The 23,036-nt window shown below is 54.2% G+C and overlaps 1 protein-coding gene across 1 annotated transcript; it reads right to left on the bottom strand.

The window, feature by feature from the left end:
- Nucleotides 1-284: 284 nt before the first annotated feature.
- Nucleotides 285-11,274, bottom strand: S1pr2 (sphingosine-1-phosphate receptor 2). The gene is made up of 2 exons (XM_042693804.1): nt 11,194-11,274; nt 285-2,440 (listed from the first exon to the last, which is right to left on the bottom strand). Exon 2 carries the CDS (start codon nt 2,400-2,402, stop codon nt 1,344-1,346), a length of 1,059 nt encoding a protein of 352 aa, XP_042549738.1. The 5' UTR covers nt 2,403-2,440; nt 11,194-11,274; the 3' UTR covers nt 285-1,343.
- Between the last annotated feature and the right edge of the window lie 11,762 nt (nt 11,275-23,036).

The raw sequence follows: 23,036 nt of genomic DNA on the forward strand, positions 1-23,036 counted from the left end.
TAGAGACGCGGAACATCGATGGGGGGAGCAGGAAGGAGGAACAGCACACACCACACACAGACACATAAATAGTTTGTACCGTAACTGCCCTACAATTTATCCACATGATGTTTTGCAAAGTCTTTGTTTTGTTTTTTTTAAATTGTGCCCGTCCCGGGGCTTGAACTCAGGTCCTGAGCGCTGTCCCTGAGCTTTTGTACTCAAAGCTAGCGCGCTACCACTGGAGCCACAACTCTATTTCTGGCTTTTATGTTTGCTCTGCTAGTTCATTAGAGATAAGAAGTCTTATGGACTTTCCTGCCCAGGCTGGCTTTGAACCTGGATCCTCAGACCTCAGCCTCCTGAATGGCTGGGATTCCAGGTGGGAGGCACGGTGGTGGGTGCGGGCTTGCAGAGTCTTTGTGGGGCAACAAAAGGCCCATGTCCTTGTGCACCCCTCTCCCATGCTGTGTTCTAAAACAGCCTACAGGGTGCTCGGTGGGTTCGAGGCTTCTCTGCTTGGGGGACCCTCGGCTGGGAGGAAAGTATAAAAATGGGACTTACTGCGCGAGCTGCTGCTACATTGTCCCCCCCCCCAGAACATTCTCAAGTATTCCCTCGCTCTTCGAAGAGGCCCAAAGCCTTTCCCCAAGCAGGTTTTTCCAGTCTTTGGCAATTCCTCTGCACCCCAATAGTGCAATTGTCTGGTCTGAGAATGGGGAATGGGGCTCAGTCACCCCCCAAGCGCGCCCCCCCATGATTGGCATCGGAGAGGGAAGGGGAGGAGGAGGCTGGCGAGGAGGAGGAGACCGGGCAGACAGAGGATCCGGGCTCAGGAAGCAAGAAAGCAGCTCCCTACGCCTGCCTCAGGTGATTCAGAGACATTTCTAGAAGGGAGCTGGGGGCAGGGGAGACCGTCAGGCAGGAAGATGGTGAAATCCTTTTTTTTTTTTTAATCAGTGGGGAACTATTTCTGCTTAGTCCTCCGTCACCCTAGACTTGGCTAAGTGCTCTACCGCTTTGAGCCACAGCGCCACGTCACTCTTTGGTGGTTCATTGGAGTTAGATTCAGAGTCTCACAAACTCCGATCTTCAGCCCTCCTGAGTAGCCGGGATTACAGGCGTGAGCACCGACGCCCGGCATCACCTGGTCATTTTGAGTCTCACACGGTCTCATCCTTGCCTTGGGACTGGCCGGTGGCTTCCAAAAGTCGCCCCAGGCTGTGGATGAGTGATGTTCCTTCTGACCCAGTTCTGCAGAATTGGGGGGGAGGGGGCTTCTGGCTGGACAGCCCCCCCCCCACACACACCTCGTTCCCCGGAATAGGCGTGTTGGTGGTGACCCGCTGTGGCCTGAGCATCGGTCAGACCACAGTGTTGCTTTCGAAGAACGTGGGGGACGTGGGCGCGTGCATTGCTCTCTCCAGAGAGCTGGAGCTGCGTAAGGGAAGCAGGCGATGGCCCGGGGTCCCCCCTCGCCGTCCTGTGACCCCCGTGGCCCGACGCCAGCACTGGAAGGGGCGCAGCACCTCCCGCCGAAGATCCCGGCTGCGCCAGGTATAGATGACTGGGTTGAGCAGGGAGTTGAGGGTGGCGAAGGCAAAGAAATAGTGGGCTTTGTAGAGGACGGGACAGGCGCGCACGGGGCAGGCATAATCCAAAAGGAGAATACTAAAGGCGGGCAGCCAGCAGATGATGAACACACCCAGCACGATGGTGACCGTCTTGAGCAAAGCCAGGGTCTGAGGACCAGCCACGTCCGCGTGGCTGGACCGGACCACGCAATAGATGCGAATGTACAAGGCCACGATGGCCAGCAAGATCACGGAGAAGATCGTGACCACACACAGCACGTAAGGCTTCGCGTAGAGGGGCAGCACCGTGGAACAGGCCTCCAGGTGCCCCAGACAGTTCCAGCCAAGGATGGGCAAGCCCCCCAGGATGAGCGAGATGAGCCACGACGCCCCGATGAGCAACAGCATCCGGCAGCTCTTGTCGCTGCCGTACACCTTGACCTTGGCGATGGCCACGTGTCGTTCAATGGCGATCGCCAGCAGGCTGAAGACGGACGCCGACAGCGTGATAAAAGCAGAGCCCTCCCGGGCGAACCACTGGACGGGCGTCAGCCACAGGGTGACGGGACCCGAGAGCAAGGTGTTGGCCACAAACGCCACCCCGGCCAGGAGATCGGAGGCGGCCAGATTCCCCAGGAACAAATACATGGCCGAATGGAACTTGCTGTTGCGGGCCACGGCGATGAGGACCAACAGATTCTCCACCACGATGGCGCAGCAGAGGACGATGATGAAGGCGGAGGCTACCTGGCGGGACGGCGTCTCCTGCGTGTCCAGCGTCTCTTTGGTGTAGTTGTAATGGTCCACCACTTTGTTGGGATTGAGGTATTCAGAATAGTAGCTGCCCATGGTCTCAGTGGCCGGCTGGGGCCATGAGGCTGTTAGAACTGCCAGACAGGACAGACAGGACAGACAATAGGTTAGAACTATGACTGCAGCGGTGGGACGGTTTTCTTTTTTGTCAGTCGAGGGGCTTGAACTCAGGGCCTGAGCGCTGTCCCTCAGCTCTTCAGCTCAAGGCCAGCGCTCTACCACTTGAGCCACAGCGCCACTTCCAGTTTTCTGGTGGTTCATTGGACATAAGAGTTTCACAGCTTTTCCTTCCCCGGGCTGGCTTTGAACTGTGATCCTCAGATCTCAGCCTCCTGAGTAGCTAGGATGACAGGCCTGAGCCATTGGTGCCCGGCTGTTTTGTTGTTGTTTTTTTTTCTTGCCGATCCTGGGGTTGAACTCAGGGCCTGGGCGCTGTCCCTGAGCCTCCTTATGCTCAAGACTAGTGTTCTACCACTTGAGCCGCAGCACCACTTCTGGTTTTTTGAGTAGTTGATTGGAAAACGAGTCTCACGGGCCGGGTGCTGGTGGTTCATGCCTGTAATCCTAGCTATTCAAGAGGCTGAGATCTGAGGATCACAGTTCAAAGTCAGCCCAGGCAGGAAAGTCCGTGAGACTCTTATCTCCAATAAACCACTAGAAAACCGGAAGTGGCGCTGTGGCTCAAGCGGTAGAGCACCAGCCTTGAGCTGAAGAGCTGAGGGACAGCGCCCAGGCCCAGAGTTCAAGCCCCACAACCGACCAAAAAAAAAAAAAAAGAGTCTCACGGGGACTTTTCTGCCCGGGCTGGCTTTGAACCATGATTGTCAGATCTCAGCCTCTTGAGTAGCTAGGATTACAGGTGTGAGCCACCAGCGCCCTGCTGGGTTAAGATGCCAATCATGGATGGTAGAGGTTTCGATTCCAGCTCTGTGACTCATTGGCTGTGAAATCAGATGTACCCTCGCCCCCACTTTACAAATGGGGTAACCCAAAAGGTCAATTCACTTTAAAATGTATTCATTTTTTCCTGTCGGTCGTGGGACTTGAACTCTGAGCTTGGGCACTGTCCCTGCGCTCTTTAGCTCAAGGTGCGCGCTCTGCCGCTTGAGCCACAGCACCACTTCCGGTTTTCTAGTGGTTTTTATTGGAGATAAGAGTCTCACGGATGCCCGGGCTGGCTTTGAGAGCCTCGATCCTCAGATCTCAGCCTCCTGAGTAGCTAAGATGACAGGTATAAGCCACCGGCACCTGGCTTCCTGGTGGGTTTTGAAATACAACCCTCAGATCTCAGCCTCCTGAGTAGCTAGGATTACAGACATGTGTACCAGCACGCGGCTACACATTTCCCCTTCCTCCTGGAGTCTTCAAGCTAGCTAGCTAGAGGCAGGGCTACTGGTTCCACAAGTTGCAAGAAATCCTGAGCCATGTCACCTTTCAAAGCAGCAGACATGCAGCTGGGCATGGTAGCACCCGCCTGTCTCCTTAGCACCCAGGGACATCAAGGCAAGGGAACGCGAGTGCTTGGCTGGTTGGGGCTACAGAGAATTGCAGATCAGCCTAGGCTATGTAGCATGGGGAGACCTTGTCTCCAAACCACAAAATAAATTTTAAAATAATAATTGCCGGGCACGGGTGGCTCACGCCTGTAATCCCAGCTACTCAGGAGGCTGAGATCTGAGGATTGAAGCTCAAGGCCAGCCCCAGCAGGAAAGTCCTTGGAGACTCATCTCCAAGGAACCACCAGAAAACTGGAAGTGGTGCTGTGGCTCAAGTGGTAGGGCACTCACCTTGAGCTAAAGAGCTGAGGGACAGCGCCAGGTCCAGAGTTCAAGACCCACGACCGACAAAGAAAATAAATAAAAAATAACCAAGAAAAGTCAGTATTTCTCTGAAATAAAATGAGAGATACACCTTGGATTTGAAAATCTGATCCCCCCCCCCATTCTCTCTCTCTGTGGTAGTGGGACTTAAACTCAGTACTTCACAATCATAAACTCTACTACTTAAATTATGACCCCTAGCCCTTTTTTGTTTAGTCCCTCCCCCCCCCCCCCCCCCCCCAGGCATGGGACTTGAACTCTGGGCCTGGGCACTGTCCTCAGCTCTTCAGCTCAAGGCAAGTACTCTACCCCTTGAGCCACAGCGCCACTTCCAGTTTTCTGGTGGTTTATTGGATATAAGAGCCTCATGGACTTTCCTGCCCAGGGTGGCTTTGAACCGTGATCCTCAGATCTCAGCCTCCTGAGTAGCTAGGATTGCAGGCGTGAGCCACTGGTGCCGGGCTTCTGTTCTTGAACACGCAGAGCCTAGGGCTGCGTGCCACCTGCTGACCTGAGCCTGGCAGATCCCTGCCGCCGATAGCGCCCTATCCTGCTCATTACCACCCACTGCCCTGATTCCAGGCTGCGTCTAACCCTTAAGGCCATGGGTGCTCCCCAGATAAGGACTTGGGGCGACACCAAGGCGGCCCTGTGGGTCAGGCATTTCAGAGTCTCACTGTCTACAAGCACACAAGCCTGCGGGCCAATGCAAAGTAAATGCTGTCTCTCTCTGAGTCTGACTAGCCAGGCAATGCCCAGCACATTCTGCTGCTTTGCCTCCATCGATGATGGGAAACATCTCTTTATTTTTCCCACAGTCCTGGGGATTTGAACTCAGGGCTTCTCCTTTGCTAGGCAGACATTCTTTATCACTGGAGGAGCCATACCCCCAGTCCTGTAGGTATTTTTGGATAACAGGCTAGGTTTCTTTTTCACCTGGTCTAGTCTGATCCTCAATCCTATTTTATTTATTGTGGTTGTGGGGCCTAAACTCTGGGCCTGGGCTCTGTCCCTCAGCTCTTCAGCTCAAGGCGAGTGCTCTACCACGTGAGCCGCAGCACCACTTCTGGCTTTTTCTGCTTATGTGGTGCTGAGGAATGGAACCCAGGGCCTCATGCATGCAAGGCAAGCGCTCTACCACTGAGCCACCTTCACAGCCCCTGTTTTCATTTTTTTAAATGTGTGAAGCCAGGTTGGTTGCACACACCTGCAAGCATTTAGTAGCATGAGTGAGAGGCTGAGGTAGAAGAATTCAAGACCAGCCTGGGCAGCACAGCAAAACCCATTTCCAAAATAAAATAGAGGGTTAGAGGCATGATTCAAGTGGTAGCTCCTCAGCCAATCAGTGAAAACATCAGATCAAGAGTTCGAATCCCTGTCCCAGACCAAAAGGAAAAAAATAACCAAAATAGTATAAAGTTTTTTTTAAAAAAAGCAGGCGGGCACCAGTGGCTCACGCCTGTCATCCTAGCTTACTCAGGAAGCTGAGATCTGAGGATCATGGTTCAAAGCCAACCCGGGCAGGAAAGTCCCCATGAAACTCTTATCTTCCATGAACCACCAAAAAGCTGTAAGTGGAGCTATGATTCAGTGTTAGGGCACTAGCCTTGAGTGCAAAAGCTTAGCAACAGCACCCAGGCCCTGATTTCAAGCCCCATGACTGACCAAAAAAAAAAAAAAAAAAGTCTCAGACTTCCTTGCCCAGGCTGGCCTCGGACTACGATCCTCAGAACTCAGCCTCCCGAATGGCTAGAATTAGTGGCCTTGCCCCAGTAATGTTTTCACACCACGCTGACGGAGCTAACCAAAGTAATTGTCCACAGGTGGCTTCCATGAGCACCAGCCAGCTCTGCCCTGGGCCAGAGTACCAGGGGGGTGGGGGGGAGGGTGGGAAGGACACTGAGTAGGGTTGCTGGCACCCCGTTCCTAGCAAGGATGAAATCCAGATGTGTAAGACCCCTTTGCAACAAACAGGGTGGAGACCGGTCATATCCGGTGTGGAGAAGGCAGGCTGGGAGGAGGGGGGTGGCGGGGGTCACCCGAGACCCCTCTGGGAGGTCCTGGCGGTGGAAGACGGAGCAGCTGCTCAATCATGTGAGCGATGGAGGGGGCGGCATTGGGCTCAGCACGGAGGGGGGAGAAGGCCTGAGTCACCCCCTTTTCTCAAGGAAAACTGAGCCTTTAGAGGGGGGATGGTTGGGGGGGAGAAGGCCTTTGTGGGCAGGGAGAAAGAAAAACTCACAACAGGGCCAGTTTGGGGGTGCAGAAGTGGGGTGGGGGGGGTGGTTAGAGGAAGGAGGAAACATCAGCCTTTAGCTAAATGGAGGAAAACGGGGTGTGTGTGTGTGTGTGTGTGTGTGTGTGTGTGTGTGTGTGTGTGTGTGTGTGTGTGTGTGTGTGTGTGTGTGTGTGTAGGGGCGGTGGGGGTGATTACAGCCAAAAACCCCGCCCCTGTCCCTGGAAACAAGCCCGGGGCCACTTGACAGTTCCAAAAAAAAAAAAAGAAAAGGCTGGTTAGGCCAGTTTCTAGTGAGCCCTAGAAATAGTGGGGGGCTTCCAGGGTCTCCCAGCCATCATCTCACTTCCCGGATGCGTGGTCCCCGCTACAGGAGTGGCAGCTGCTCTCCCCCCCTCCAGGCGAAGGGACATCCGTCCTAGTTTTGGAAAACAGAGAAGAGCTTGTACGTGTCCTTGGGGACAGCTGCCCCGCCCAGATCTCCAAACAGAGGCCCCCTTGTTCCCCTCACCGGACAGGGCCCCGGGCACCCCATGCCCTCTGAAACCCATCTCAGGCTGGCTTGGCCCAGTCGACCGGCCTTACCAGAACCAAGCTGTGGGGACGGACGGACACACACACACACACACACACACACACACACACACACACCCAGGACGGACACACACACACACACACACACCCAGGACGAACACACACACACACACACACACACACACACCAGGACGGACACACACACACACACACACACACACACACACACACACACACCAGGACGGACACACACACACACACACACACACACACCAGGACGGACACACACACACACACACACACACACACACACACACACCCTTCCAAACAGCCTGATTGGCCTATTTTTCAATCCCAGGCACTGAACCATTTTCTTATTGGTCAGAGCGGTCCATCCTCAGCCTCTGATTGGTCCACTCTATGGTTAGTCTGGCCATGAGGGAGTTTATAGCTCTTAGAACTAAGAAGTTAAAGCGGTGTGGATGTTTCCCGGCTGGACCATCTCAACCCTAGCCTGACCACTGGGTCACCCCTCCCCTCCCCATCAGAGGCCTCCCCCAAGCTGCTGCTGCTGGGTGCCTGAGGCCTCCCTCCTGGAGTTGATAACTGAGAATCAAGGCTCTCCATTGCATGCCTGTTTCCCCAAGAAAGCAAGCAAGCCTGGGTACGTCCCACAGCCCCTCCCTCTGCGGCTCACATGGGGGCTGCAGAGAAAGATTTATGGCTATTTCCTGTATGCTGCCCTGTGCACCCTAGAGACTAAGCCAGAAAAGTCGATCTTCTTCCCTGGGGAAGATTGTGGAAGATTGTGGGTGCTGAGCTTCCTTCCTATTTTCTGCAGACCCAGGGAGCTAAGATGTCTGAAAGAAAAGGGCAGATCTCTGTTAGAGGAGAAACTGAGGCCTGCACTATCTCTTCATCACATCATACCCAACTAGAACATTACTTATGAAGGCAGGAGCTTGGACAGGTTGAAGTTTTCCCGGCAGGGCCCCTGTGGCTCAAGCCTGTCATCCTAGCTACTCAGGAGGCTGAGATCTGAGGATCGAGCTTCAAAGCCAGCCTGGGCAGAAAAGGCTATGAGACTCTTATCTCCAATCAACTACTCAGAAAAAGCGGGAAATGGCACTGTGGCTCAAGTGGTAGAGCACTAGCCTTGAGTACAAAGAGGCTCAAGAACCATGCCCAGGCCCTGAGTTCAAGCCCCAGGACTTGGGGTGGGGAGAGGGGGAGTTTTCCCAAGAGAAAACTGGGCCCTGGGCCCTAGAAGCTGGAGAAGGGCACAGATGCCTGGCTGTCTAAAAAATGCACGTACTGTGGGATCGCCTCCACCAGGGTGCTCTGAGCCCCTGTGCTCAGACACAGTGCCCCCCTCCCCAAGCTCCCAAGATTCCATTGCCCGTACTGAGAGAGGTAATGGCCAGGCTTCCAGTGGAACAAAGAGAAAGTGACAGGAGGAAGGGAAGAGAAATACACCCAGACTTGACTGTTTGTTGAAGAAGATTAGGAGAGACATCCTACATCCCTCACCTTCTCATTCTTTTGGTCCCTCCCCCCCCCACACACACACACACATTTTGCCATTCTCCATCAAGCAGTTGGGGGGGGAGAGGGATTTCTACTCAAGCAAGACATCCTTCTAAGCTGGGCACCAATGGCTCACGCTTATCATCCTAGCTACTCTGGAGGTTGGAGATCTGAGGATTGTGGTTCCAAGCCTGCCTGGTTAGGAAAGTCCACGAGACTCTTATCTCCAATGAACCACCAAGAAACAGGATGTGGCCCTGCGGCTCCAAGTGGTAGCAAAAAAGAGCTCAGGGACAGCACCCAGGCCCTGAGTTCAAGACCCACAACCATCACCACCACCACCACCAACAACAAAAAGCTTTCTATGGATTCTACTTCCTACAGTTCCTGTGCCTTAGTTCCTGGCACGGGGGCTCTGCCCACCCCTCCCACCTACCCCAGGGAGGTACCATTCTAATCTCACTAGTTTTCTATGGACCACTTAAATCCCACCCTCAAGGCTCTTGCTTGTGTTAACCCACCTATCCCCCTGAATATCTTTAGATGACTGTCTTTTTCACTTGTTAGGTTTCTATTTACTTGTTAACTTTTTCCCCTGACCTTTAGTCTCAGAAAAAAGTAGCAGCAGCCTTCAATTCCAAGGAGAATCTAAGCAAACCTTAGATTCTAATTAGACCTCAGATTCACAGTTGTTGGGCTGGTTTTTGTTGTTGTTGTTTGACAGTCCTGGGGCTTGAACTCAGGGCCTGGGCACTTCCCTGAGTTTCTTTTGCTCAAGGCCAGCACTCTACTATTGAGCCACTAGGCTACTTCTGTTTTGTGTGTGTGTGTGTGTAGGGGCGGGGGGGGGGGGGGGGGGGGGGGGGGTAAGGGGGGAGAAGCTGAGGAATCGAACCTAGGGCTTCATGCATGCTAAGCAAGCACTCTACCACTAAGCCACATCCCCAGCCCTGGGGTTTTTGTTTTGCCAGTCCTGGGGCTTGAACTCAGGGCCTGGGCACTGTCCCTGAGACTCTTTTGCTCAAGGTTAGCACTCTACCACTTGAGCCACAGCACCACTTGCATCTTTTTCTGAGTAGTTTCTTGGAGATAAGCGTCTCACAGACTTTCCTGCCCAGGCTGGCATCGAACTTTGATCCTCAGCTCTCAGTCTCCTAAGTAGCTAGGATGGCAGATGTGAACCACCAGTGCCGGGCTAGATGGGCAGTTTGAAAGGAAGATGATGTCGGCCTCACTTCCCACCCCAGGGGGAAAATGTTTTATTTTTCGCTGTTCCTTTTCTCCCTAGCTTCACCACGGAGAAGTTATAACTTCGCTGCCCCTCCGAGGATGCCTGGAGCCAAAAAAGATGAAACTCCGGAAACGTGGGGGGGGGGGAGAAGGAGAGAGAGAGAGGGAGGGAGGGAGGGAGGGGAGGGGACAGATGGACGAATGATTGAGTGAAAGAATGAATGAGGGAGGGAATGGATGAATGGAACTGGAAGGCCCAGGCCCCAAAGTACTACAGCCCCGCCCTCCCCCACCACAGAGAGGGTGGGAGACGCAGCCGTGGTCCCCTGGATGGCCTGTCCCCCCCCCCACATCCCACCAGGCCGAAGCCCAGCGTCTCCATGGAGACGGCGGCCCCGCCCCGCCCCGCCCCGCCCCTGCGCTCCCGGCCTCCTTATCTGGCCTAGGAATGCGCGGTATCCACTCTCCAAGGCCCGGGCGCGCGCGCGTGCGCTGGGGCGGCGCCTCCTCCCCCTCCCCGCGCCCCCCACCCCATCACCAAGCCACGGGGTGCGGGACGACCCCCCTCCCCCGGCCCTGACACCTCCCAAATGGGGGGGGGGGGGGGTGGACGACTCTTCCAGATCTCTCTTCAAGATCCCGCTTCTAGATTCCTGGGGAGATGGAGTAGGAGGATTGGGGGGGGGCCCCCAACCGTACCCATCCCTCCCCAACTGCGCCCCTCGGGGGAAAGGGCACCCGCGTGGGCTCAGCGAGTGTCACCCGGGGGCGTCTGACAAGGACAGTTGTCGGGGGGAGGCAGGGAGTGGAAAATCCCCGGCTGAGTCAGCCGCCCCCCCCCGCCCCGCGCGGGGCCTGAGGGTCCGGGGCTCCAGGCTGCCCACGCCACGCGCGTCTCCACCCACGGCCCCATCGCTCGGCCCGTGGGCAGAGAGGAGCCACGCAGTCCATCTCCCTCGCCTTCCAGGACCAAGCCACGCCCCCTCCCTCCACGAAGGGACCGGAGGCAGACAGACAGCTCGGGGAAACTGAGGCACAGGGCGATCAGCGACCGCCCTCCCTCCGCACCCCCTTGGAGGCCGGGCTATCACTCCGGCTCAGCCAGACACAGCCAGAAAGCGCGGGGTCCGGGGGGGGGGCACAGCCAGGCGGCACCCGCCCCCCACGATCCCCGCACACGCTCCCCCGAACCCTGGGCCCAGGGAGGCACCGGCCCCGGCCCGGCGACGCCGCCAGCCCGCAGCGCGCGGATTCCGCCTTCCCTTCGGCGCCAACTTCCTGCCCCGCGGGAAGGCGGGGAGCGCGGTCTGGGGGTTCGCGGGCCGCGTCCTCGGGGGGGGGCCGCGGCGCGTGCGCGCGGGGGGCGCCCGCGGAGGGGGTGCGGAGGGGGTGCGGGGCCCCCGGCCGGGGCCCCTGCGCGCCGCCCACCGCGCGGGGGAACCCGGGCCCCGCCCCGCCGCCGCTCCGAGCGCGCGCTCACCTGGCGGAGCCGGCCCCGGTCCCTGCCCGGCCGGAGCGGCCTCGGCGTCGGCGTCCCCGGGCGGCCGCGGCTGGGGCTGCTGGCCCGGGCTCCGCGGCGTCCCCTCCCGGGCTCGGGGACCCGGACGGGGAAGGGGGCGGGGAGAGCCGCGCCGGCCCCCTGCCCCGCCCTCTCCCCGCCCCTTTCCGGCGGCGGCGGCTGCAATGAATTCCAGATGTGGCCGCCGTGGGGAGGGAGGGGAGGAGGGAGGAGGGAGGGGAGGAGGGAGGGGGAGGAGGAGGTGAGGGTGAGGAGGAGAGGGAGGGAGGGAGGGGGAGGAAGGGGAGGAGGAGGAGTGGAGGGGGGAAGGAGGAGGGAGGGAGGGGGAGGAGGGAGGGGGAGGAGGGAGAGGGAGGGAGGGGGAGGAGGAGAGGGAGGGGAGGGGGGAGGAGGAGGAGGGAGGGGGAGGAGGAGAGGGAGGGAGAGGGGGGAGGAGGAGGAGGGAGGGGGAGGAGGGAGGGGAGGAGGAGGAGGGAGGGGGAGGAGGAGGAGGGAGTGGAAGGAGGAGGAGGGGGAGGAGGGAGGGGGAGGAGGAGGAGGGAGGGGGAGGAGGAGGAGGGAGGGAGAGGGGGGAGGAGGAGGAGGAGGGAGGGGGAGGAGGAGGGAGGGGGAGGAGGAGGGAGGGGGAGGGGGAAGAAATCCCGCCCGGGCCCCTTTGTCCGCCCCGCCCCGCCCCTCCCCGTGAGAACCGACCGGCGTGTGACGTCACACGCGCGCCCATGACGTCACTGCCCGTTCCCCCCCCCAAAAAAAAAAAAATACCCAAACAGCAGCCGTCTCCCAAAGCCCCTGGAAATGGAGGCCGGGTTCGCCCGTCGGCAAAAAGCACCTACTGTGTGTCGAGCCCGGGCCCGGTCTGCGCATGTCACCCAGAGCACGGACCCCCCCCACCCCCCCCCCACCCCCCCCCATCCCCCCACCCCCCCCCACCCCCCTTCAGATCTCAGGAGGCTGGCTTGTTTTTCCTTGAAAAACTCTTCAGGTGAGGCCACAGTCCATCCCGATTTCCCTGGGCCACGAGCCAGTGGGGGGGGGTATGGGGGCGGGCGGGGACGACGCCTCATTACCGCGCACCCCCCACCCCTGCTCACATCCAGCTTTGCCTGGGCTTTGGCGAGCGCCCGCCCGGATGCGGAGGGGCCTCACCCCCGCTGCGGGAGCCACGCCCCTCGACTGGCCACGCCCCTTTGATTGCCACGCCCCGCAAGCCAGCCCCGCCTCCAGCCCACCTCGGTAGGGCGCTTGCGGGTACCTGTCCCAGGCCAGCAATAAATTAATGGAGGCCCCTCCACACCCAGAGGAGAGACGAGGGCATGGCCAGGAGAGCGGCCCACATCTGTAAGCCGACATACCCAGGAGGCTGCGATCTGAAAAGCCAACCCAAGTAAAGAGGTCAGATTTTGTTGGTGGTGGCAGTGGTGGTCGTGGGGCCTGAACTCTGGGCCTGGGCGCTATCCCTCAGCTCTTTAGATCAAGGCGAGCGAGCGCTCTACGACTTGAGCCACAGCCCCACTTCCAGCTTTTTCTGCTTATGAGGTGCTGAGGAATGGATCCTAGGGCCTCAAGCATGCAAGGCAAGCACTCAACCCCAGAGCCACCTTCCCAGCCCCTCCTATCAGATTCTTATCTCCAATTAATCACCAAAATGCTGGAAGTGGAGCTGTGGTTCAAGTGGCAGATCTCTAGCCAAAAAAAAAAAAGTGAAGGAGAGTGCTCCAGCCCTGAGTTCAAGCCCCAGAACTGGTACCAAATAAACAAATAAATTTAGAATTGAGCCATTGACACCTATTAAAAATGAAAATGAAAAAAATAAAAATGTTTGCTAGACACCAAGCTTACCTACTCAGGAGGCTGAGATCTGAAGGATTGGGATTCAAAGACAGCCCAGACAGAAAAGCTTGTGAGATCCTGTCTCCAATGAGCCAGCCAGTCACCCAGCTGGGGGTGTGGCTTTAGTGGTAGAGGTGTGGCTCCCCAGGCAGGGGCGTGGCTCAACTGGCACTGTACTTGCCTAGCAAGCCAAAGTTGTATGTTCAAACCCCACTACTGCCAAATTGCAATCTTCTCTGCACAGCAAGATTGCCAAAATGCAATCTTCTCTGCACAGCAAGACCCTCTTGGGAAAATGAACAAATGACTGTAATAAAAAATGTGAGTTGGGCCAGCTGCTGATGGCTCACACCTGTACTCCTAGCTAGGGTTGAGACCTGAGGATCAAGATTCAAAGCCAACCTAGGCAGGAATGTCTGTGAGACTATTTCTATTTGTTGGTCATGGGGCTTGAACGCAGGGCCTGGGTGCTGTCCCTGAGCTCTTTTGCTCAAGCAAGACTAGCGCTCTACTACTTTGAGCCACAGCTCCACTCTGTTTTCAGGTTCACTGGAGATTAAGTCTCAGTAACTTTCCTGCCCAGGCTGGGGCTTCTAACCAGAATCCTTGCGTCTCAGCCTCCTGAGTAGCTAGGATGACAGGCCTGAGTCACCAGCTCCCAGCTGGGTGTGAGATTCTTATCTCCAATCGCCCACTGAAAAGCTGGAAGTGGAGCTGTGGCTCAAGAAGTAGAGCGCTACTAGCCTTGAGCAACCACGTTGAGGGAAAATGCACAGGCCTTGAATTCAAGCACATGCACACACACACAGAGTGAGGCACACACACATTGCTTACGTGCGTTTCTGGGTGTATTTATAAAGACATTTGCCTGCAGACTTGCTGGTTATGTCTCTTTTAGGCATCAGTCATAGTGAGCTCAGAGGGAGGAAGGGGGGGGACAGGGAAATTAGGTAAAATGAGGCCAGCTATTCCCCCCAGCCCCCTGGGGAAACCATTGGAAGGCTTCAGCTTGTGCTACTAATTCTAAACATTTACAGATCTGAGATAACAAGTTCCCAGACAACTAATTGCAAAAGGGTTTTCTTTTGTTTTTGTGTTTTTTTTTTCTTCTTGGCTTGTGTTTTGTTATTTTGTGGTGCTGGGGCTTGAACTCAGAGCTTGGTACTTGCCAGGCAGGCGCTCTACCCCTTCAGCTATCAGTTCCAGCCTGCAAATTGAACCTTGTAATAATTATTGTGCACAGGAAAAATTACTAAACTTTGTGAATGCTAAGGACCAACCTCAGGGCCTCACACGTGGGAGGCAATGAACTCCATTCCTGACTGCAAACATCACTAAGGAACACTTCAACTCCCGTCTAAAATACTGACCTTCTGCTGGGCGCCAGTGACTTACGCCTATAATCCTAGCTACTCTGGAGGCTGAGATCTGAGGATCAAGGTTTGAGGCCTGAAGGGAGGCAGGAAAGTTTCCAAGACTCTTATCTCCACAAATCTACCAAAAAAGCCGGTATTGCAGCCATAGCTTAAGTGCCAAAACACTAGCCTTAAGCCCAGAGTTCAAGCCCCAGGCCCAGGAAAAGAAAGAAAGAGAGAGAGAGGGAAGGGAGAAGGGAAGGGAAAGGAAGGAAGGAAGGAAGGAAAGAAGGGAGGGAGGAAGGGAGGGAGGGAGGAAGGAAGGAAGGAGGAAGGGAGGAAGGCAGGGAGGGAAAAAGGGAAAAAGGGAGAAAAAGTATATTGCTAGGTGTGGTAGCACATGCCTTTAATCCCAGTGACTCCAGAGATGAAAACAGATAAATGGTAGTGAGCTCTTACTGCTAAAGCAAATTTGTTAAGCCAAGAAGGGTTGAGTGAAGTCGTGGCTCAGTGAAGCCCTGGGTCCAGTCTGTAGTATCCTGGTGGGGCGTGGAGGCGGGGGGGGGGGGGCGGGGGGGGGGCGGGGGGGGGACAGGGATATAGGAAGCTGAGGGGGGGAAAAGAGGGCCCAAAGATGGAGTCAACTGAAGGGGCTTGGATGGGGGCACGTGAGGAAAGTCGGACGGGCTGGGAGGGTGGCTCAGTGGTAGAGCGCTTGCCTCGCATGCCTGAGGCCCTGGGTTCGATTCCTCAGCACCACATAAGCAGAAAAAATTAAAAAAAAGGAAAGTCAGAGAATGGCTGATCATTCTAGACTTGACTCCCCCCCCCCCTTTAACTAGATTTAAAGGTTGCCAACCAAATCTTGGGGTGGGGGTCCCCACTGAGCCCCTCACCAAATCCCCTTTGAAGGATGATAGGTTTCCCAGGCAACCTAAAGAAGCCAGGTGATTCAACTCACCGGGGGAAAAGATTAAAAAAAAAAAATCTGGGCCATGGCGCTGGGCGAATGGGGTATCGGAGCGGAAATCGCCCTGGAGGACCTTCGAGGGGGGAGGGGAGGAAATGCCCTCCCCCCCACGCAGGCCCCGGCTGGCTCAGCAGTTTGCCATGGGGGGGGATGGGGGGGGCGTGGCACACATGTCAAGGCCACAGACATATCCGGGTGTCTGCTGCAGTCTGGGGGGTATGGGAGGAAACGGCGGCTCCCACTTAAAAGGTGAGGTCCCTAGGGGGCCATTCTCCTAAGGAAACTTCTAGAAGGTCAGAGCCAGGTCAGCTGGACAGTACCTGAGCAATACCATCTCATAATCTAAGAGAGATGGGAGAGAGACAGACACAGAGAGACAGACAGAAACACAGAGACAGAGATAGAGAGACAGACAGAGAGAGCGAGAAAGCCCCAGGGCCTGGTCCCCAGCGCTGCGCAGGACAGGGAAAGCAGAAGAGGAAGGAAATAGGACTTTTATTTTTTTATTTTTTTGAGAACTCGAAGCTGGGAAATAAAGGGAAAGGAAGTACTTGGACCAGTTCAGAGAATTTTTACTAATTATAGGGCGCACCCACATCCTTGTGAACACTCACCCACACACACGTGTGTGTGTGTGTGCGTGTGTGTGCGTGTGTGTGTGCGTGTGTGTGTGCGCGCGTGTGTGTGTGCGCGCGTGTGTGTGTGTGTGTGTGTGTGTGTGTTGTATGTACCGGGTGTGGTTTAGTGAACCCTCCACTAGCTGAGGGATGGATATTGTCTTCATTGTCTTCAACCCATTTCAAAGATGAGGAAAACTGAGGGCTACAGCATGGATGTGCCTTGAGTGCGTCTCCCTAGGCCCCTTGATGTAAATTGTGGGGTGTAGGGGCTGGGGGCGGGGTTGGGAGGCTTGAAGTCAGGGCCTCTGAGTTCCTCTTGCTTGGTTTTTTTTTGCTCAAGGCTGGCACTCTACCACCTGAGCCACAGCTCCACTGCTGGTTTTTGGGTGGTTGGTTGGAGATAAGAGTCTCACAGACTTTCCTGCCAGGGCTGGTTTGGATATCACCCTTCAGTTCTCAGCCTTCTGAGCAGCTGGGATTACAGGTGTGAGCCATCGGCCCCCTGCTTCATTCATATTACATTTAGTCCTCTTTGTGAGGTATGAAGACAGTCGATTTTTCTTTCTATTTTCTTTTTGTTTCTTTCTTTTATTCTTTGTGCCAGTCTTGGGGCTAGAATCATGGTTCAAATGGCAGAGTTACTGCCTAACCAGCTCGAGGTCCTGAGTTCAAACCTCTTTTCACCAAAAAAGAAAGAAAAGAGGGGGGGGAGAAGAAAGGAGGGAAGGAAGGAAGGAAGGAAGGAAGGAAGGGAGCTACTTAGAAGACTGAGATCTGATGATCAAGGTTTGAAGCCAGTCCAGGCAGGAAAGTCTGAGAAACTCTTATCTCTAATAAACTACACAGAAAAAGCTGGACGTGGAGCTCTGGCTCAAGTAGTAGAGCACTAGCCTTGAGTACAAAGAAGCCCAGGACCTGAGTTCAAGCCCCAGGACTGGGGAAAGAAAGGAAGGAAAGAAGAGAGAAAAGGAAGGAAGGAAGGAAGGAAGGAAGGAAGGAAGGAAGGAAGGAAGGAAGGAAGGAAGGGGCGAGCGATCATCACGCTGAGAGCATAGCCCAGTAGAAGAGCGACTACTTGATATGCATGAAGTTTCATTCCCCAGTTCCCAGAAAAATAAAAGAGGAAGAGAAGCCAGAAGGGAAACAAGACACGTGTTCCTGTCTCTTGCTATGCAACAGGGTTGTGCCAGCAAGGAAGTCATTATCTGATGTAGTGGCTTGGGCTTGAACCAGATCCTGAGCTAAGTGACCGGCCTCAGGCCTTTTGTCACAGTCACGGGTAACAGACCAAAGACACAGGCGCAGAAGAAAGTGGGATTTGAACCACGCGCCTCCTCTTCCTTCAGCAGCCCTGGCCTTGCCCTCCTGTTCTTCCCATCTGCTCACTCCAGTCTCCTGATCTAGTCCTTGTCCCTGCCCCTCTGGAGGCTTGGAACCCAAGGGTAAGGATTAGCACCCAGGACCATGCAGATAAAAAGAAAAGGGCGGAGCTGGCAAGGTGGCTCAGTGGCAGAGCGCTTGCCTTGCATGCATGAGGCCCTGGGTTCGATTCCTCAGCACCACATAAGCAGAAAAGGCTGGAAGTAGCACTGTGGCTCAAGTGGTAGAGCACTTGCCTTGAGCTGATGAGCTGAGGGACAGCGCCCCGACCCAGAGTTCAGGCCCCATAACCGACAAAATAAAGAAAAGGAAAGGAAAGGAAAAGAAAGGAAAGGAAAGGGTGGAATGTTCTCAATTATCCACTGGAGCCAGGTGCTAATGGCTATGCCTATAATCCCAGCTACTTAGGAGGTTGATCTAAGGATCATAATTCAAAGCCAGTTGGGCATGAAAGTCTCTGAGACATTCTTTTGCTCAAGACTAGCACTCTACCGCTTGAGCCACAGTGCCACTTCTGGCTTTTTCTGAGTAGTTTCTCGGAGATAAGAGTATCACAGATTTTTCCTGCCTGGGCTGGATTTAAACCTTGATCCTCAGATCTCAGCCTCCTGAGTAGCTAGGATAACACACCAACACTCAGCTGAGACTCATCTCTATTGACCACGAAAGGGGGAAGGAAAGGGTTAAGTGGAGCTGTGGCTCAAATAGTAGAGTGAAAAAGCTCAGGGAAGCCGGGCGCTGGTGGCTCAGGCCTGTCATCCTAGCCACTCAGGAGGCTGAGATCTGAGGTTCTCGGTTCAAAGCCAGCCCAGACAAGAAAGACTGTGAGACTCTTATCTCCAATAAACCACTAGAAAACCAGAAGTGGCGTTGTAGCTCAAGTGGTAGAGCGCTCGCCTTGAGCTGAAGAGCTGAGGGACAGCGCCCAGGCCCAGAGTTCAGGCCCCACAACCGACAAAATAAATAAACAAATAAACAAATAGCAAGCTCAGGGAATAGTGACCAGGCCCTGAGTTCAAGCCCCCAAACCCAGGACCAGCATAAAAGAAGAAGAGGAGGAGGAAGAGGAGGAGGAGGAGGAGGAGGAGGAGGGCGAGGGGGAGGGGGAGAGGGAGGGGGGAGGAGGGGGAGAGGGAAGAGAAGGATGGGAAGGAGAGGAAAGAGGAGAGGGAGGAAGAGGTGAGGGGGAGAAAGGGAGGGAGGAGGAGGGGGAAGAGGGGGAAGAGGAGGAGGAGGAGAAGAAGAAGAAGAAGAGGAGGAGGAGGAGGAGGAGATAATTATAATAATGATGATGATAATAATATTATCCAGGTGAGACGGTCCCTCAGCTCTCTGCTGATCCCCTACCCCATAAATTGCTGACTCCCCCAAACGATCGCGGCAGCCTGTGCTCCTCTTGTTCCCTGGCCCCACCCTGGGCTCTGGGCCTTTGGCAGGAAGAGCCGCGTTAGAGGAGGTTTTCTTTTTCCCATCCTGGCTCAGTCCTGGGGGGAAGGGGCCCCAGCGCCGAGGAGCTGCAGAGAAGCCTTCCAGATGCTGACCTTGGCAGCTTGCGCAGCTGCAGCTGCCTGAGCTCAGCCAGGGGCCCACGCGGAGCTACGGGTAGAGGGAGCGGGAGGAGGCCCCTGCCACCTCTCCAACAGCTGCAGGCTTAGCCCCACACGCCTGGGAAGGGGAGACGGCTTCTCTAGCCCAGGCAGACTTGTGGGAATGGAGAGAGGGCCATGCGCTTTCCGGCAACCCCCCCCCCTTGCACAATAACGCTAACATGTGTACAATGTGCCAATTCCTGTCTTGAGTACGTGTGTGTATGTGACAGCTCTTCATGGATCAGCCGGGCGTGGTAGTGCCTGCCTGGAATCCTGACACTCGGGAAATGGAGGTGGGGGGATTGAGAACTCATAAGGCTAGCCGGAGGCCACAGCTCTGCTTCAAAACAAGACGCCGGGCGCTGGGGGCTCCACATTGGTCAACCTAGCTCCTCAGCAGGCTGAGATCTGAAGATTGAGGTTCGAAAGCAACCTGAGCAGACAAGCCCATGAGACTCTTATATCTAAAGAACCAGCAAAACAGCCAGAAGTGGAGCTGTGGCTCAAATGACCCAGGGCCAACCTTGAGCAAAATAAAATAGCCCAGGGACAGCGCCCAGGCCCTGAGTTCATGCCCTAGGATTGGCATACCCCCCCCAAAAAATAAATGAAAATAAACAGGGAAAAGTCAGAGCTTGGCAGCACACACCTGTAATCCCAACACTAGGGAGGCTGAGATAGGCGGATCATGAATTGGAAATTAATTGAGGCTACATAGCCAGTCCCCTGTGTCTCAAATAAACAAGTTAATAAATTATACATCTCTGCCTAGATGAGCCTATTCCAAAAGAGGCTGCCTGTCCTTTCCAAAACAGAAAACAAAGATTTCTAAGCTCAGTTCTGACCAGTATCTGATCACAGCAACCAAAACAAGAGCTAAATGTTGTCAACACTCTGGTCAGGGGTGCAGCCATTCTGTGAAGGCCAGAAGGTTTAGCTTCCACAACTTTTTTTTTTTTTGGTTGGTCGTGGGGATTGAACTCCAGGTCTGGACGCTGTCCCTCAGCTCTTCAGCTCAAGGCGAGCGCTCTACCACTTGAGCCACAGAGCCACTTCTGATTTTCTGGTGGTTCATTGGAGATAAGAGTCTCATGGGCTTTCCTGCCTGGGTTGGCTTTGAACTGCTATCCTCAGCTCTCAGATCTCAGTGTCCTAAGTAGCTAGGAAGACAGGCATGAGCCACCAGCACCCGGCTAACTTCTTCCTTCCTTCCTTCCTTCTTTGTTTGTTTGTTTCTTTCTTTCTTTCTGCGCCACTTCTGACTTTTTCTGTTTATGTGGTACTGAGGAATCAAACCCAGGGTTTCATGCATGCAAGGCAAGCACTCTACCACTAAGCCACCTTCCCAGTCCCTCAACAACAACCTCTTCTTCTTCTTCTTCTTCTTCTTCTTCTTCTTCTTCTTCTTCTTTCTTTCTTTCTTCTTCCTCCTCCTCCTCCTCTTCCTCCTCTTCCTCCTCCTCTTCCTCCTCCTCTTCTTGTTTATGTGGTACTGAGGAATTAAACCCAGGACTTCATACATACAAAGCAAACACTCTTCCAGTAAGCTACACTCCCAGATCCTTCCTCTTCCTCCTTTGACTTCACTGGGATTTGAACTCAGGGCTTTATACTTGCTAGGCAGAAGCTCTACCACCTGCGCCATACCTCCTACAGCCTTTTTTTTTTTTTTTGCCAGTTGTGGGGCCTGAACTCAGGGCCTGGACACTGTCCCTCAACTCTTGTGCTCAAGGCGAGCGCTCTACCACTTGAGCCACAAGTTACTTCCGGCTTTTTCTGCTTATGTGGTGCTGAGGAATCGAACCCAGGGTCTCATGCATGCAAGGCAAGCGCTCTACCACCGAGCCACCTTCCCAGCCCTCTCCTACCCTTTTTTCTGCCTTGTTTATTTTCAAGGCAGGAGTTCATTTGCTACCAGGAATGGCCTGGGTTGTGATGCTCCTACTGGTGCTTCCATACAGAGCTGGTATCACAGGCATGAACCACCACATCCAGCCACAGGTTGACATGGGGTTCCATAAATGTCCATGCCTGGGCTGGCCTCAAATTTCCATCCTCTGTTCTAAGCCTCCAAAGTAGATAGGATTATAGGAGTGAGCTACCTCACCTGGTTTTAACCACCTGTGGATTTAAATGTTACTGTCAAAATCAGGACCATGCACGCTAGGTATAATGGTGTACATCTGTTCATTCTAGCACTTAGCAGGCTGAGGCAGGAGAATCCCTATTCTTGGGTCAGACTTAGAAACTTATGTAATCTCTCAAAAATAATGACAATATCTTTATTGCAGGGGGGGCTGGTGGCTCACACTTGTCATCCTAGCTACTCAGGAGGCTGAGATCTGAGGATCACGGTTCAAAAGCCACCCTGGGGCAGGAAAGTCTGAGAGATTCTTATCTCCAATTAAAACCAAAGTGGTAGCCCACTATCCTTGAGCAAAAGAGCTCAGGGACAGCACAAAAAAATAAATAAATAAAAAATAGAATTTCTTTAATCACCAAAACCCAAAACAAAACCTTCACAGTCTTAACTTGGGGATAGAAAGACAAACTGTAGAAAATATATGTTCTTGGGCTGGGCGCCAGTAGCTCATGCCTGTAATCCTAGCTACTCAGGAAGCTGAGATCTGAGGATCACAGTTCAAAGCCAGCCTGGGCAGGAACATCCATGAGACTCTTATCTCCAATAAACCACCATCGAACCAGAAATGGCACTGTGGCTCTAGTGGGAGAGCACTAGCCTTGAGCTGAAGAGCTGAGGGTCAGCTTCCAGGCCTGGAGTTCAAGATCCATGACTGACAAAAAGAAAGGAAAGAAAGAAAGAAAGCTATGTCATGCAAGACCATGGAGCAGACAAAAGAGAGAGAGAGAGATTTGGGTACTGGTGGCTCATGCCTATAATCCTGGCTACTCAGGAGGCTGAGACCTACAAGACTGATGTTAATTCCATTTTATAAAGGTTGAAAGCCAGCCAAGACAAGACAGTCCATTTCTTGGGAATCTTCTCTCTTATCAGTGGAGGTGTGGCTCAAATGGTAGAACACCAGCCTTGATAGAAATAAAGCTGAGTTAGCCGAGCGCTGGTGGCTCACGCCTGTCATCCTAGCTACACAGGAGGCTGAGATCTGAGGATCGCAGTTCAAAGCCAACCCAGGCAGGAAAGCCCATGAGACTCTTATGTCCAATGAACCACCAGAAAACCAGACGTGGCGCTGTGACTCAAGCGATAGAGTGCTCGCCTTGAGCTGAAGAGCTGAGGGACAGCGCCAGGCCCAGAGTTCAAGCCCCACGACCAATGGGAGAAAAATAAGGAAAGAGAGAAAGAAAGAAAGAAAGAAGGAAAAGAAAGAGAGAAAGAAAGAGAAAGCAGAGTGAGAATATGCGGACCTGAGGTCAAGCCCCAGTACCTGCATCTTAGTGTAGGGTTGCTTACAAACGTGAGAAATGTAAGAATTAAGAGATTACTTAACAATTAGAAGATTGGGGTTGGGGATGTAGATCCAGTGGTAGGGTGTCTGCCTACCAAGGGCCAGGCCATCAGTATTGCCCCAAAACAAAAACCACAAACCAATCACAATAATAGTAATACTTACTTTGGCTGGGCATGGTGGTATATGACTATAATCTCAGTAGTTGGGCAAAAAGAAAGTGTGAGGCCAGCCTGGCACAAAGATAGACTCTTTGTCAAAAAAATCCATAAAATAAACAAATGAAACTGGGTGCTGGTGGCTCACGCCTGTCATCCTAGCTACTCAGGAGGCTGATATCTGAGGATCCCAGCTCAAAGCCAGCCCAGGGAGGAAAGTCCATGAGACTCTGATCTCCAATGAGCCACCAGAAACCCAGAAGTGCCACTATGACTCAAAGTAGTAGTTTGCTAGCCTTGAACAAAAAAAAAGCTCAGAGGTTCAGTACCCAGGCTCTGAGTTCAAGCCTCACAACTGTCCAAAAATAAATAAAAACAAACAAATGAATAAACACGAGGAAAAGTAAAACTTAGCGCACAAAGGCCAGGATGTAGCTTGTTGAGGCCCCGGGCTCCATTTCTAGCACTACAAAA

The sequence above is a fragment of the Dipodomys spectabilis genome, unplaced genomic scaffold (assembly GCF_019054845.1).
Source record: "Dipodomys spectabilis isolate Male_0828 unplaced genomic scaffold, ASM1905484v1 ptg000173l, whole genome shotgun sequence".
NCBI lineage: Eukaryota > Metazoa > Chordata > Mammalia > Rodentia > Heteromyidae > Dipodomys > Dipodomys spectabilis.

Excerpts from the sequence above, each read along its gene's own strand:
- S1pr2 (XM_042693804.1), bottom strand. The coding sequence starts at position 2,402 with ATGGGCAGCTACTATTCTGAATACCTCAATCCCAACAAAGTGGTGGAC.